This window comes from Balaenoptera acutorostrata, chromosome X (assembly GCF_949987535.1).
Source record: "Balaenoptera acutorostrata chromosome X, mBalAcu1.1, whole genome shotgun sequence".
NCBI classification, from domain to species: domain Eukaryota; kingdom Metazoa; phylum Chordata; class Mammalia; order Artiodactyla; family Balaenopteridae; genus Balaenoptera; species Balaenoptera acutorostrata.
The window spans coordinates 8040187-8054808 of record NC_080085.1 but is presented as its reverse complement, the minus strand read 5'-3'; the positions used below and the strand labels follow the sequence as shown (position 1 = coordinate 8054808).

Here is a 14622-nt window from a genome sequence, read left to right as displayed (position 1 = left end):
TTTTCAATGATGGGTGCGCGCCTTTAGGGAGTGCCTTCCTAATCTGCCCATTAGGGTCCAGTTATTTTTACGCACGTCCTATCTTCCACCTTTTTTTTTTCTTTTTTTCCAATTTTATTGAAGTATAGTTGATTTACAATGTTGTGTTAATTTCTGCTGTACAGCAAAGTGATTCAGTTATATATACATGCTTTTTCATGTCCTTTTCCATTATGGTTTATCACACCTTTTAAGCCAAACTATCTTCAGACTCTTCTTGTCTTTAGTTCATACTTTATCCCTAATAGTTGCTGGTGTGATCATTCCTGAGGACAATTTTTTTTTTTTTTTTAAACAAGCCAAGCCAAAATTTAAACTACACATGGAATCCAGCCGATCTTACAGCCTTTGAGAATACCCACTGCCTGCTGAGCACTTGAGGATTTTCTCAGCTCCCCTTTAAGCTTTTCTTTGATATGAACAGAAATCTAAAATGGGTCAGCAGACTACAGCCCGTGGGCCAGATTCAGCTGCCTGTTTTTGTAAATAAACTTTTACTGGCACAGAGCCACGCCCATCTGTTTACCTATGTCTCTGGCTGTCTCCATGCGAGGACAGTAGTGTTAAATAGCCCCAGAAGAAACCACAGGGCCAACGTAGCTGAAAATATTTCCTATCTGGCCTCTTGCAGAAAAAGTATGCTGGTCCCCGATCTAAAAGAAAGGATTTTAGAAGTGCTGGTGTCATGTCTGTATCCAAGCAGCGACTAGAAATCCTTTGGCCTACCTGCATGTGATGTCACACACACTGCTCCAGGCTCGCTGCCTCAGTTTCCCAGCCATCGTGTATTGCCACAGTCAGACTTACCACACTTTTTCCTGTGATTGTCTGAGACCCGTGCACTGCACGGAAGCAGCCTCCCAGCTGCACCAGTGGCTGTGGAGTTTGAACATCGTGGTGTTTGCATCACGTTGTAACTCACTTCCTGCCTTTAAGTGCCTTGTACCGACGTCGTGTTGAGTGACAGGGTGGCCTCCACACCAATGGTGAATTCTCAAAGAAGTAACAGTTAACAACAAGATGTTCAGGTGTGATTCTCCCAAGATTTTATAATGGTTCGATTTTCAAAACACAAATGTGAAAGAGAGAGGACCTTCTTATACAGACAAATGAACTCACGAGGCAAAACCCAGGTGTCTGTCACCATCACATTGTTTGCCTGATCTTGTGGGCTGAAAAATAGACAACTTTATAGTCATTCGAAGCTCAGGACAGTAATGCTTAATTTGGAACAATCTCAAAATTATATAAGCCTTTAGAATATTCTATACATGAAAACCTGCAGTCTTGATTTGTTTGGTTTCTGGTCTGTAGTCTGTTGAGCATGAGCCCATTTTAAGCTGATTGAACATGGGAATGGTTGAAAACGAAGCCTTCATTTTCTCCTCCCTTCCCGGATGCTGTTCAGCCAGTATGTACCTGTGCCTCTGGGGTACAGCGGGGATTCCCCCAGGATAGCTTATACCACATGTTCTGGTTGATCCTCGCCCATGCCCTTGTCGAATTGTGAGCGTAGCACCCCTGCGTCCGCATCTTAGAACTGACTGACTGTGAGCTCACGATGGCAGGGACATGTTTGTTCTTACTATTTTCCTGTACTTTTTAAAGCTGATTCTGAAAATACGTTCTTGCTCATGTTAAAATCAACAGTTCTTTTCATCTTCTGCTTTCTGTTTTGTAACCGTTTCCAGGCCAACCATTTAAACTGGACCCCAAATCTGCACATCGCAAGCTAAAGGTGTCCCACGATAACTTGACAGTAGAACGTGATGAGTCATCATCCAAAAAGAGCCACACGCCTGAACGCTTCACCAGCCAAGGCAGCTATGGCGTAGCTGGAAACGTGTTCATTGACAGTGGCCGGCATTACTGGGAAGTGGTCATAAGCGGAAGCACATGGTAGGCAATTTTATCTAAATATATTCTTTCACATTCTCCTCCACCACAGATGATTACAAGGTATTGAACATAGCTCCCTGCGCCACACAGCAGGACCTTGTCCCCCATCTCTTTTACACATAGTAGTTTGTGTCTGCTAATCCCAAACTCTTAATTTATCCCTCTCCCCTTTCCCCTTTGGCAACCGAAAGTTTGTTTTCTATGTCTGTGAGTCTGTTTCTGTTTTGTCAATAAATTCTTTTCTATCATATTTTAGATTCTGTACATAAGTGATATCATATGATATTTGTCTTTGTTTGACTTGCTTCACTTAGTATGATCATCTCTAGGTCCATCCCTGTTGCTGCAAGTGGCATTATTTCATTCTTTTTTATGGCTGAGTAGTATTCCATTGTGTGTGTGTGTGTGTGTGTATGCATACATATATATGTATATATATATATGTATGCATACACACACACACCACATCTTCTTTACCCATTCATCTGTTGATGGATATTGTCCTACAATTATAAAAAGGCACATCTTATTCTGGACTTTGTCAGACCATCAGCACATAGCAGGGTCCATCTTGAATAATAATATGCAGAAAATCTTGATCAGTCAGCTGTTGCTACAGTAATGCTGCATAACAAACACCCCAAAATTCAGTGGCTTCAACCAACAATAATTTACTATTGCTCACCGACACCCACCTCTGTGGGTTAGCTGCTCAAGGCTAATCTTAACTGGGCCTTGCTTTAAGCTGTAGGTTGGATCTAGGTCTGTTCTATGGGTTTCTTCATCCTCTTTGGACATGTGGGCTACCCAGGCCATGTCCTTCTCAAGGAGCCCAAGAGCGCAAGCCCAACTATGCAAGCACATTTCAAAGCTCTGCTTGCATCGTGTCTGCTAACTTCTTATTGGCCAAAGCCAGTCACATGGCCAAGCCCAAGGCTAGTGGTGCAGGGAAGTATATTTTCTTCACATGGAGTTGAGAGGAGGGAGTGGAAATATACCAAGCAATCATCTAATCTACCATTCGGCCAATAAGAAAAATTACTTGTTTTCCATTCATTTTTTATTTACAGCAAGAATTGAGTCCTGGTCCCAGGGAGAGCTAGCTAGTATGCTAACACTGCTCTTTCATGCCTTAAAGCATGGGTTAGCAGACTACAGCCCTTGGGCCAAACCCAGCCCACTGTCTGCTTTTGTAAATAAACTATTTATGGGAACACAGCCAGGCCCACTCTTTTCCAGTGTCTATGGCTGCCTTTGAGCCACACAGCAGAGTTGAGGAGGTAAAACAGAATCCTGTGGTCCATGAAGCCAAAATTATTAGCTCCCTGGCCCTTTACAGAATAAGTTCTCCAATTCCTACTCTAAATTCCTGCTCTTCATCACTTAAACTAATTTCTATCGCCTTGTACATTTTGTGATTCTAGACTGGGCCCATCAGTGCAAATAGCTGAGAGCTGAGGCTGGGGGTGAAGCAGTGATCCTTGGCCAGGACTCATTTCAGACGGTCCCTTAGATCCAGCCCCGTGTTTTGAGCCCATTGAGTTCTCTGAGCCTAAGGGGTGGAGGTCCGGGCAGTCTACATGGGAATTAGTTAACCCTACCAAGTTCACCTTACAAAGCTGACCTTGCCTATTCCACAGCCATAAACTGCACCTCTCACCCTGGCCATCTGTCTCACAAATGCCCACTTAACGAGCTCCCTTTTTGAGCAATTATAATTTTTATTTAGCCAGCCCTTATCTAGCACAGCTATGTGTCAGGCACTGGTCTAAGCATTTTACGAATGGTAACTCATTTATTCATCCTAACAGCCCCAGAAAGGTAGGTGCTAATATCCCATTTTACAGATGAGATGACTGAGGCCCAAGGGCACAAAGCTCATAGGGACAGAGTTGGGGAGTCTGTAATCAGGGTACAAGCTGTTAACCAAGGGTCCACAAACATTGTCTGTAAAGGGCCAGAGAGCCAGTATTTCTAGGTTTGCAGGCCAGATGATGATTTTGTCTCAACTGCTCACCTCTACTGTGGTGGTGGGAAAGCAGCCATAGACCACACATCCATGCATGGGTGTGGCTGGGTGCCAATACAACTTCATTTATGAAAACAAGCAGAGGGCCAGATTTGGCCCATGGGTTGTAGTTTGCTAACCCCTGCTCTTAACCACCATGCTGTATTTTTGAAACATTATAATTACACTTTAGGCAGGAGCCATAATCCTCCCAGACTTCAGACAATAATACTACAAAGCTATAGTAATCAAACAGCATGGTATTGGCACAAAAACAAACATGGATCAATGGAACAGAATAGAGAACCCCAAAATTAACCCACACACCTACGGTCAATTAATCTTCGACAAAGGAGGCAAGAATATACAATGGGAAAAAGCCAGTCTCTTCAGCAAGTGGTGTTGGGAAAGTTGGACAGCCACATGTAATGTAAATCGATGAAGTTAGAACACACCCTCTCACCATACACAAAGATAAACTCAAAATGGCTTAAGGACGTAAACATAAGGCATGACACCATAAAACTCCTGGAAGAGAACATAGGCAAAACGTTCTCTGACACAAATCGTACCAATGGTTTCTTAGGTCAGTCTGCCGAAGCAATAGAAATCCAAAGCAATAGAAATAAAAGCAAAAATAAACAAATGGGACCTAATCAAACTTACAAGCTTTTGCACAGCAAAGGAAACCATAAACAAAACAAAAAGATAACCTACAGACGGGGAGAAAATACTCACAAATGATTCGACTGACAAGGGCTTAATTTCCAAAATATACAAACAGCTCATACAACTCAACAACAAAAAAAACAAACAACCCAATCAAAAAATGGGCAAAAGACCTAAATAGACTTTTTCCAAAGAAGACATGCAGATGGCCAAACAGGCACATGAAAAGATGTTCAACATTGCTAATTGTTAGAGAAATGCAAATCAAAACTACAATGAGGTACCACCTCTCACCGGTCAGACTGGCCATCATCAAAAAGTCTACAAATAACAAATCCTGGAGAGGGTGTGGAGAAAAGACAACCCTGCTACACCATTGGTGGGAATGTAAACTGGTGCAGCCACTATGGAGAACAGTACAGAGGTTCCTCCAAAAACTAAAAATAGAGTTGCCATATGATCCTGCAATCCCACTCCTGGGCATATACCCAGACAAAACTCTAATTCGAAAAGATACATGCACCCCTATGTTCACAACAGCACTATTTACAATAGCCAAGACATGGAAGCAGCCTAAATGTACATGGACAGAGGAATGGATAAAGAAGATGTGGTACATATATACAATGGAATATTACTCAGCCATAAAAAAAGAACGAAAGAATGCCATTTGCGCAACATGGCTGGACCTCGAGATGATCATACTAAGTGAAGTAAGTCAGAAAAAGAAATACCATATGATATCACTTATATGTGGAATCTAAAATATGACACAAATGAAATTCTCTAAGAAGCAGAAACAGACTCACATAGAGAACAGACTTGTGGTTGCCAAGTAGGGGTGGGGGTGGGGTAGGGATGGATTGGGAGTTTGGGATTAGCAGATGCAAACTAACACGTATAGAATGGATAAACAACAAGGTCCTACTGTATATAGCACAGGGAACTGTATTCACTATCCTGTAATAATTAGTCATAAAAAAGAACAAAATAATGCCATTTGCAGCAACATGGATGGACCTAGAGATGATCATACTAAGTGAAGGAAGTCAGAAAGAGAAAGACAAATACCATATGATATCACTTCTATGTGGAATCTAATAAAAATGATACAAATGAACTTACAAAACAGAAATAGAGTCACAGATGTAGAAAACAAACTTATGGTTATGGGGTGGGGGGAGGAAAAGACTGGGATTGACAGATACACACTACCATATAAAACAGATAACTAGTAAGGACCTACTGTATAGCACAGGGAACTCTACTCAGTAGTCTGTCATGACCTATATGGGAAAAGAATCTAAAAAAGAGTGGATATATGTATATGTATCACTGATTCACTTTGCTGTACACCTGAACCTAACACAACATTGTAAATCAACTATGCTCCAGGAAAAATTTGAAAAATATGTATCCTGTAATAAACCATAAAGGAAATGAAAAAAAATACGCTTTAGGGCTAACTGTGGTGTACTTCATGAGTGATAGTTTAATCTTTGCCTAAAAAAAAACAACTGCCTAACTTGAAGATGATGAGTATTATTAACAGTGTTACTTTTCAGATCAGAATGCTAAAACACTTATTTATTAAAAAAAAAACAAAAACTTTCAATTCAAATCTATGCAGACAATGCAGTGTGTCTAAGTCCTGTACAGTGTTGGTACAAGTCGTGCAAAATCCAAGAAGTCAAATCATAAACTTGGGTGTCTTATTTCTCCCAACAACGGTCCCTATATTAGCCAAGCAAGTAGGTTTCTTTTCTCTTGCCTCCTACACGGTTCTCTTTGCCCAGAACACTCCTGTTCCAACATCCCGCTGGAGGGTAGAGGACAAATCCTTCCCCCACTCTGGGCCAGACTGGCATTTATAGTTTGTAGCTGCACTGGGGCAAGATAAAAGCCCAAAGGAAAATACAGTGAATTTCTGCAGGTGCAGAAGAGCAAACATTTCTAGTTAATTAACGGGCTCTGTTAATCTGGGATGGAATCCAGTGTCTAAATAATTACAACCCCATTAATAATTACTTATGATAAATGATACCTGACCATTATGACCTCATTCCCATTGATGAATGGTGTGGGGAATTCCACCAGACCACTTCAATTATACAAACACAGATCAGCACTGCCTTGAAAACACCAGATGTCAAAACCAACTCACGAGGAGGGAGAAAGGTTCTCAAATTAATCGCCACACTTTCGGATCTTTACAAACTTGTGTCCACTGCAGAAAATTCTCATGTAGAAAGTAGTTGAACATTTCCTGGGAGGAAAGGGTGACGCTTACGATCAAAAATGCCTGTAGTACCTTGATTTGCAACAGCTAATGACACAGATATTTTCTCGTGACATAGAGTCCTGACTTGAAATTAACATGTACGTTACGATCCGTGCCCTGGGGCATGTTAACACTGCTGAGAAACATGATTTCTATACTTTTTGAATTCTCCGAGTCTCACTGCGCACCTTAACGGAACACTGCCTTCTGCCTGCACCTTTCAAGCTCGGTGGAAAGATGTACATAGTTTTACAGATTAACGATAATATAATGGTGTTTTCCTTTGCTTAATGGACTATACACGGAGTTATTTTCTTACTCGAAGGCTGTTAATGTGCTCTTGGTGTTTTAGGAAATGGTGTTAACGTGGGTTCACGCAAAGATTACTGGGCCCCGAGTTAAGCGGCGGGGCGGGGTAGGGGAGGCGAGAGTCTGGATTTTGCTCCTCATTTTAACCTCTTGGTTTTCCCACTTGCTACGTGAAGTCAGTCATACCTGCCACAGCTGCTTCGTAGGGGGTTCAGTTAAGGTTCATATGGAAAAGAAACGTCAAAGTTCTTTAACAAAAAATGAAAACCGTGTGTAGCAACAAGAAGGAAACAGTACAGACATGCAGCTATTTTGTGATGCAAAGGCAAGTTCCGAATTATCTGAAAAGGGAAATGGCACCTGCCAGGACGGAGAGAACGTCTTGAGGGAGAATACTTAAAATTGCAAAACGAAAACCTTTCCCGAGTGTCTGTTAGGGTTCTGAGAAAAACAGAAGTCATTCTAGGTACACCAAGGAGGAAGAGAGCCAGAGGCTTCCAGGGGCCCTGGAAGGGCTGGGAGCGCAGGTCAGGGAACCCACGGCTCCAGCCCATGAAGCTGGAAAGCTACCCACAGCCCAGAGACAACTTATACCCAGGAGTTTGCCTGGAAGCTTCCACAGACCTCACCTCTGCTGTCTACTATCTTGAAAACAGTGTTTCCCCTCCTGTTAGAACTTCTGGATCTTGTGCAAGGGTGTCAGCGGCTGAATCTGACGCAGACTCTTATTGGAAGGAGGACTCTGGGAAATGCAGCCCCAGGATTGTCCCTGAGATGCAGAGCAGGAGTGACAAGAGGGAAGAGAAGAGGCCGGTTTGACGGCACACAGGCTGGTACCCTGGGCTGAACAGATGACCAAGTCCATCCTCTTTTAATTCAGTCATGGTGTGTTATCTTATTTTCTTTTTTAAACACACCACTCTTTAAGTGATTGTATTTTAAATCCAGCACATGATTTTCGAAAGAATGTCTTTTTTATCAAAGACCAATGAAGTTTTTCTCTCTGCAGTGGGTAAGGTACCATATGTCAATATCCAGCTAGACTAGTTTCTACTGTAAGAATGGAACTCTGAATCACTCACTATTTATTAAGAATGATGGGGTTTGCTTATCTCAATAACTATGAAATACTACAAATATTATGGAGGCAAACTTCAGCAGGGTGAAAACAGATTAAGCAGCTTAGAACACTGTAGAGAGAATTCTTAACTTTTTTTTTTTGAGCAGTGAGAGGACATTTAGAATAAGTAGGATATCCATCTTCTCAGAGACAGTCAGATTTTTTTAAAGTATAGTAGGAAATAAAACCAAAAGGGCTCTTCTGGTGAGGAAAGGCATTAGAGAGTGTTATTTAAGTTCGTGGCCTTTTGAATCATTCTACGTTCAAATTCTGATTCTGGTAGTTATTAGTCGTGTGTCACTGGGCAAAACTAATAACAATTAGTGGATATTATATGCCAGGCCTTGTGCCTGGGGTTGTAAACGTATTCTTTCCTTAACTCCTCAAAATAACCCTGAGACACAATGACGGTCATTGTCCCTGTGTTCCAGATGAGGAAACTGAGGCTGGGAGAGGACAAAGAACTAATCCCCGTAAATGAAAATCATTCTCCATGCTTGCCTTTTGAAATCATGGAAAATGACAGACAAGTTGTCAGTTGAAAAATTCAAAGAAGGTCAAAAGGAGAAGTCTAGAGTTGTGCTGTCCAATTTGGTAGCTCTTTAAATAGTTTAATTTCATTAAAATTGAATAAATTTAAAATTCAGTTCCTCACTCACACCAGCCACAGTTCAAGTGCCCAATAGCCACATGCGGCTCGTGGCTACCATACTGAACAGAGCAGAACATGTCCATCATTGCAGAAAGTTCTACTGGACGGCACTGGTCTAGAGAATTCGTCGCGTGGGTCTTCATGAACGTTAAAAAAAAAAAAAAAAAAAAAAAAAAAGACAGCAGAACACAAAGTTCCAATTCTCTTGTAACGCCTGAACTGAAAACGGGAATGTGGGTCAATACAGTGGCCCCTTTCTGCCCACTCTATGTTCGGAAGGGAAAAAGATGAGGAACGTGGGTCCAGGGTTCTTGCCAGCTTTCACTGAAGAATGAACAGGGACGACAGAGGATCGCGTTTTCCTGACCCCTGAGGACCACAGAAAGGATTTCACGTGTGTGTGCAACATGGCTCATGGTTTTTGTCGTTGCTGTTTTGTGTCTGCAGGTATGCCATTGGCCTCGCTTACAAATCAGCCCCGAAGCATGAGTGGATTGGCAAGAACTCTGCTTCATGGGCGCTGTGCCGCTGCCACAATACCTGGGTGGTGAGACACAACAGCAAGGAGATCCCCATCGAGCCAGCCCCCCACCTCCGGCGCGTCGGCATCCTGCTGGACTACGATAACGGCTCCATCGCTTTCTACGATGCCTTGAACTCCATCCACCTCTACACTTTCGACATCACATTCTCGCAGCCTGTGTGCCCCACCTTCACTGTGTGGAACAAGTGTCTGACCATCATAACCGGCCTCCCCATCCCAGACCATCTGGATTGCACAGAGCAGCTGCCGTGAGCACGTGGGCCCGCGGAGCTGTCTTCCGGGGAATACAAAGGGTGGTGGCCACCATTTCGGGGACACAGAAAACACAGGCTTCCAGAATGTGATTAAATCTCACCAGAAAGTATCCAGAAATCCGCTAAGATAGGACTCCAAACGGGCGATTCCTCCCTTTCACTGTGTTTTGTATCAAGTACAGGCTTTAATAATTTCTTCACCTTTTTTTTTTTTTTTTGTATTTACAGGAAAATTTATAGATTATTTATAAAAGGAACATAACCAGGATTACAACTCTTAGGAATTCTCTGGTTTTGCACATTAGGAGGCCCGTAAGTTTACCAGCTCTTGACCACCTTTATTTCAGCACAGTCTCTGGGCTCGAGAAAAACGTTCTGTGTGCTTATCTACCTTCTCACATCCTATTTCCTACGGATCCCGTGGGAGGTCCTGTCACCCCAACACTGCATAACAGTATGCAACTATTTTCAAAATAAAAAATAGTTTTGAATCTAGTAGGGAAGTAAACAGGCTTTCTTACTCTGGTTTATCTTGAAGTGTTCTAACTGTGATGTCAGAAAAATATATTGGGTTCAAGTAGGATGGAGAGAGCAAGAGAGAGAATGGAAAGACTTGACTTGGGAGCTTGGAATCTGCCATAGTGAAATCTGTAATTACCCTCCGATGGCTGGTGGGATGATGCTGGAAAGAAAGGTTCTGAAACCTTTGGCCACATATTGCCCTGTTTTTCCCAGGATTAAGGATGCTGGGAGAACATGAAGAATGAGATTGCAGTTGAAAAAAGTCGCCTTGAATCCTACTGATTATTCAAAAATTCAGGCTGATTTGCGTTTTCTTGGAAGTGGGATTCTGTGACATGATAGAAATCTATTTCCTTTTAATAGTTTCTTTAGGCCTGTGAAATTTCTTCACTATGTTTAATAGCTGTCCTGTGCCCCCCCTCCCCCGAATAATTTTTGTCTCTGGGGCTGAGGAAATAAACATTTTCTGTCACAAATGGCAACACCACTTTGGATCGATTTTGCTCTCCAGGACATCAACACGTGGTCCCAACTGCCACTAACTACCACATCCAACTGTAAGTCACCCGAAAAACACTTAATATATATGAGTTGGTAATGACAAGGGACATTGCATAAAGTACTGTTCTCCAGTATACGTGCCTCAAAAGTTATTATAAACAGACTTTTATTGAACACATCTTGAAAGATGTAGAAGTCCCTCTATATTCTAGCGTAGTTTACCATAGAGTTGTAAGAAAAAAACAAAAAAAAATCAAACTCACTATTCCCACTCCGGAACCTGCTAGTAGAACCTGCTAACGCCATGTCAGATGGGATGCTTGGCATGCTGACCTGACACGTTGGAGCGGTCCGTGAATTAAGACTTTTTTAAGCCGTCCTTGGACTTGGGCCAGGAATCTGGCATTGGTTCTACCTTGACGAAGGGCGTGACATCTATCAACCATTTCATTTGCTAAAATATTTATCTGGGCTACTGGGTTGGCCGTTTTGACTGAACAGACTGGGGGATTTAGACATTGTTTTTACTGATTTTGTTTTTGAGCAAATCAACCAACTGTTTCTTTGAAATTCGTCCATAGACCCACTGTTTCAGCATCGTGTTACGTGATGACGAATCTGGACTTCATGGGTGGCTTCCCCGGTGCTCCTGCCTCTTCATTGGCAGATGCGCTCCTTTTTCTTAACAGATTCTATATATTTACTATATTATTTATACCCAGATGAATATTTTGACAGCGACTTAGACAATTTCACATCTAAAAGATGGACGCCTCAATAGAAAAAAAAAACATTAATCATTGTCTGGAAACTTAATGGGATTTTTTTCTTCTTACACTATAAAAACAATGTGCATTGGCCTTCCCTGAATAAACCAAAAGGGTTGGCTTAGTAATTTTTACATACTTTTTTGGTAGCTGAATAATGGATATTTTCGTGCACTTTGTACACTAACAGGTTTTAAATAAAAGGGTCTAAAACTCAGCTTCTGAGGTTCTTAAAATCATGGTCTCCAGGTACAATAAATGCTCCAGTTTGCCTTATGATGTTAATCTAAAGCATTTACGAGGACAATATTTCCATGAATTATAATGCTTTTCCATATAAAGAAGTTACTACTCCAACTTTCACTGAAAGCCATTTAGGTTATGTTTTGGCTATTTTTATAAGGACAAGAGGGATTATGTATCATTTTGTTGTGGAAGTCTCACTCTTTGCTAACTTAAAAACATTGTGGATAATAGCAATTACTATTTCCATGTTGTCATATTTACAGGAAAATATGTATATGATGAAAGGCCACAGTGTTTACTTTCATTACTGTAATGATGTAGAAAGATTTCCATGTGGATTTTCTTTGAAAGCCAGAAAAATATATGCTATAAACATTTGCTGCAGTACAATTCTTTAAACGGATTGGGGGCACGGCATTTTGTTTTTGAGGTTCTTACTTCACAGGAGGCACCACAATATGGGGGAGAAAGAGCTGGCAATGCCAATTACATTAATACACAAAAGTGATACAGCGTCAACCAAGGCTACCAGGTCCGACGTCATGGGTGTGTGAACAGTGCTGGAACCATCTTGAAATGCTTAATAATGTTTGGACAAGGGGGCCTTGCAAATTATGTAGCCAGTCCTCATAACAGAACTCAGAAACATGGTACCTCTCTTTCTGGCGGATACAAATGAAGAACCCTGGATCCCATGTCACAAGTGGCTGGCCATATAATTCAAGTAGGAATCTAGATGGATTAAGATGAGAGTGGGCTTGGGTGAAGATTTTCTTTCCAGCTTTAAAAGAAAATGACTTCAAAAACTGACTGCACATATGGATGAGAGTTTCTGCTGGAGAAGAGGAAAAGGCCTGAGGACAAAGAGGCATTTTATCATGGTACTGAGATCTAGAGACTTCCTGAGGAACCGAACCAGCGCCCCCCAGTGGACACGGCATTCCATTTCGGCTCCAGGCACAAATGCAGTGCCTGCAGAGAGACCCACATGTCTGGGAACATACATGTGCTTTCGGTGTTGGGAACCTGATGGTCTGGTTTAAAAAGGATACAGAGACGGTAATGGGGGCGGGAGAATGTTTCTAAAATAGCGCTTCTGAACCAAGGGGCGATATGGTAATGTCTGGAGTCATCTTTGGTTGGCCCAACTTGGGGGAAGTGCTACTGGCATCTAGTGGGTAGAGACCAGGGCTGCTGCTCAGAGGCTGTGCTATGCTTTGTAGGATGCTACGACAAGGAATTATCCGGCCCAAAATATCAATCGTGCCGCAGATGAGAAACTCTTATTTTGGTTTGGTTTGTTTTGGTTTTTTAAATCAGAACCCTCACAAATTTTTTTTTTTTTTTTTTTTTACTTTTCCTGTAATTGATTCAATGCCTGGTATATCAGAAAGAAAAGAAAGGGGACACCAAAACCTTCACTGCAGTGGCTCCTTCCCTTTAAAAAAAGTATTTACAAAATTGCTTGAAAAATCTGAAAAGCAAGCCCAAGCCTGTGTAGATAGAAATCCACTGACAAGTGTCACAAAGATTTGGATGTGATTTGCTTAGTTTGGAAATGAAAGGTCTCTGTATGCTGCTCCTTGCACCCGAACAAATTCAATCCCTGGTACTTGAGTCACGCTGCCAGGCCCTCAGCCCAGACTCTCCATTGCTGTTGCTTTCTGGTTGAAAATAAAATCATTTTTGTGGTTCCCACGCCCTCTGTCTCTGCCTGTCTCTGTTGCCTTTTTTGCCAGTGTGTGTGTTCACATCCACGATTCCCACAAATACTGATTCAACTTCTGCTAATCTTTATGCTACTTCGCAACATACCCATTTTCTTTTATGCTTGAAACTTTCCCGCCTCCACCATCCGGCCTCTCTCTAATCAAAATACAGTTACTGTACAAGACACAAAATAGTCCCTGGAGAATGTAAAGACACAGTAAGAGAAAACCTATACAGGAGCGGAGATTGGAAGAAGAATGGCTTGGTTTCCAGGCTTCCGGCTGGGGTGGAGGAGGGGAGGGCAAGGAGGATGTGAGCAGGTGGGTGGCGGCCTTCACAGCGTGGTCCGGAACCATCCCAGCAGTTGGTCCATGAATCTATCGCCAGCCCCCTCCCCTGGCTAACGGGACTTGACTTTCATTAGAGATGCAAGCCTTTTTGACCTAAGTCGGCGCTCTGCAGACTGTGGTCATGGGTCTGCGGCATGAGTGGCACCTGCACGCTTGTTACACGTGCCAGTTCTCTGGCACGTGTAACCCCAGACCTACTGGGCAGAATCTGCGGGGCTGGGACCCAGCGATCAGAGTTCCAACCAGCCCTCCGGGGGATTCTGATACTAGCGGACGTGCGTGAAGCGCCGCTCTAGAGGGCATTCTCCAGGCTCATATCCCATATAAACATGCACTTATAGCCTGAAATGTCTTTTCAAGGTCATGTGCTTTAGAGGCAGCATGATGTAATGCAGTGACTCTTAATCTGGCTGAGCATGAAAATCTTTTTTTTTTTTTTTTAAACAAATGCCAATTTCTGGATCCCATCCTGAAAGATGGGATGAGAAGGTCCAGAGTGCGGCCCAGCACCCTGTGCTTTTCTTTGAAGTGATTCTCAAGTGCAGCCAGGATTGGCAGCCAATGCTATCTAGCAGCACAGGTCTCGGCCCCTTTTCTGTCAGGGTCAGAGAGGGACTCTTCTAGGGTTTGCAGGCCATACTGTCTGACAACTACTCAGCTCTGCAGCTGGAGAGTGAAAGCAGCCAGAGAGGATGTGTAAACGAATGGGTGTGGCTCTGTTCCAATAAAACTTTATTTACAACAACAAGCA

The 14622-nt window shown here is 42.5% G+C and overlaps 1 protein-coding gene across 4 annotated transcripts in view; it reads left to right on the top strand.

Moving 5' to 3' along the window:
- MID1 (midline 1) overlaps positions 1 to 13520 on the top strand; it is a 381356-nt gene extending 367836 nt beyond the window's left edge. For all 4 annotated transcript variants that reach the window (XM_057538393.1, XM_057538394.1, XM_057538392.1 and 1 more), the window contains exons 9-10: positions 1731 to 1938; positions 9425 to 13520. In XM_057538393.1, coding sequence (XP_057394376.1) covers positions 1731 to 1938; positions 9425 to 9773 — 557 coding nt within the window. In that variant the 3' untranslated portion in view covers positions 9774 to 13520. The remainder of the gene's footprint in view (positions 1 to 1730; positions 1939 to 9424) is intronic.
- Positions 13521 to 14622: the final 1102 nt, after the last annotated feature.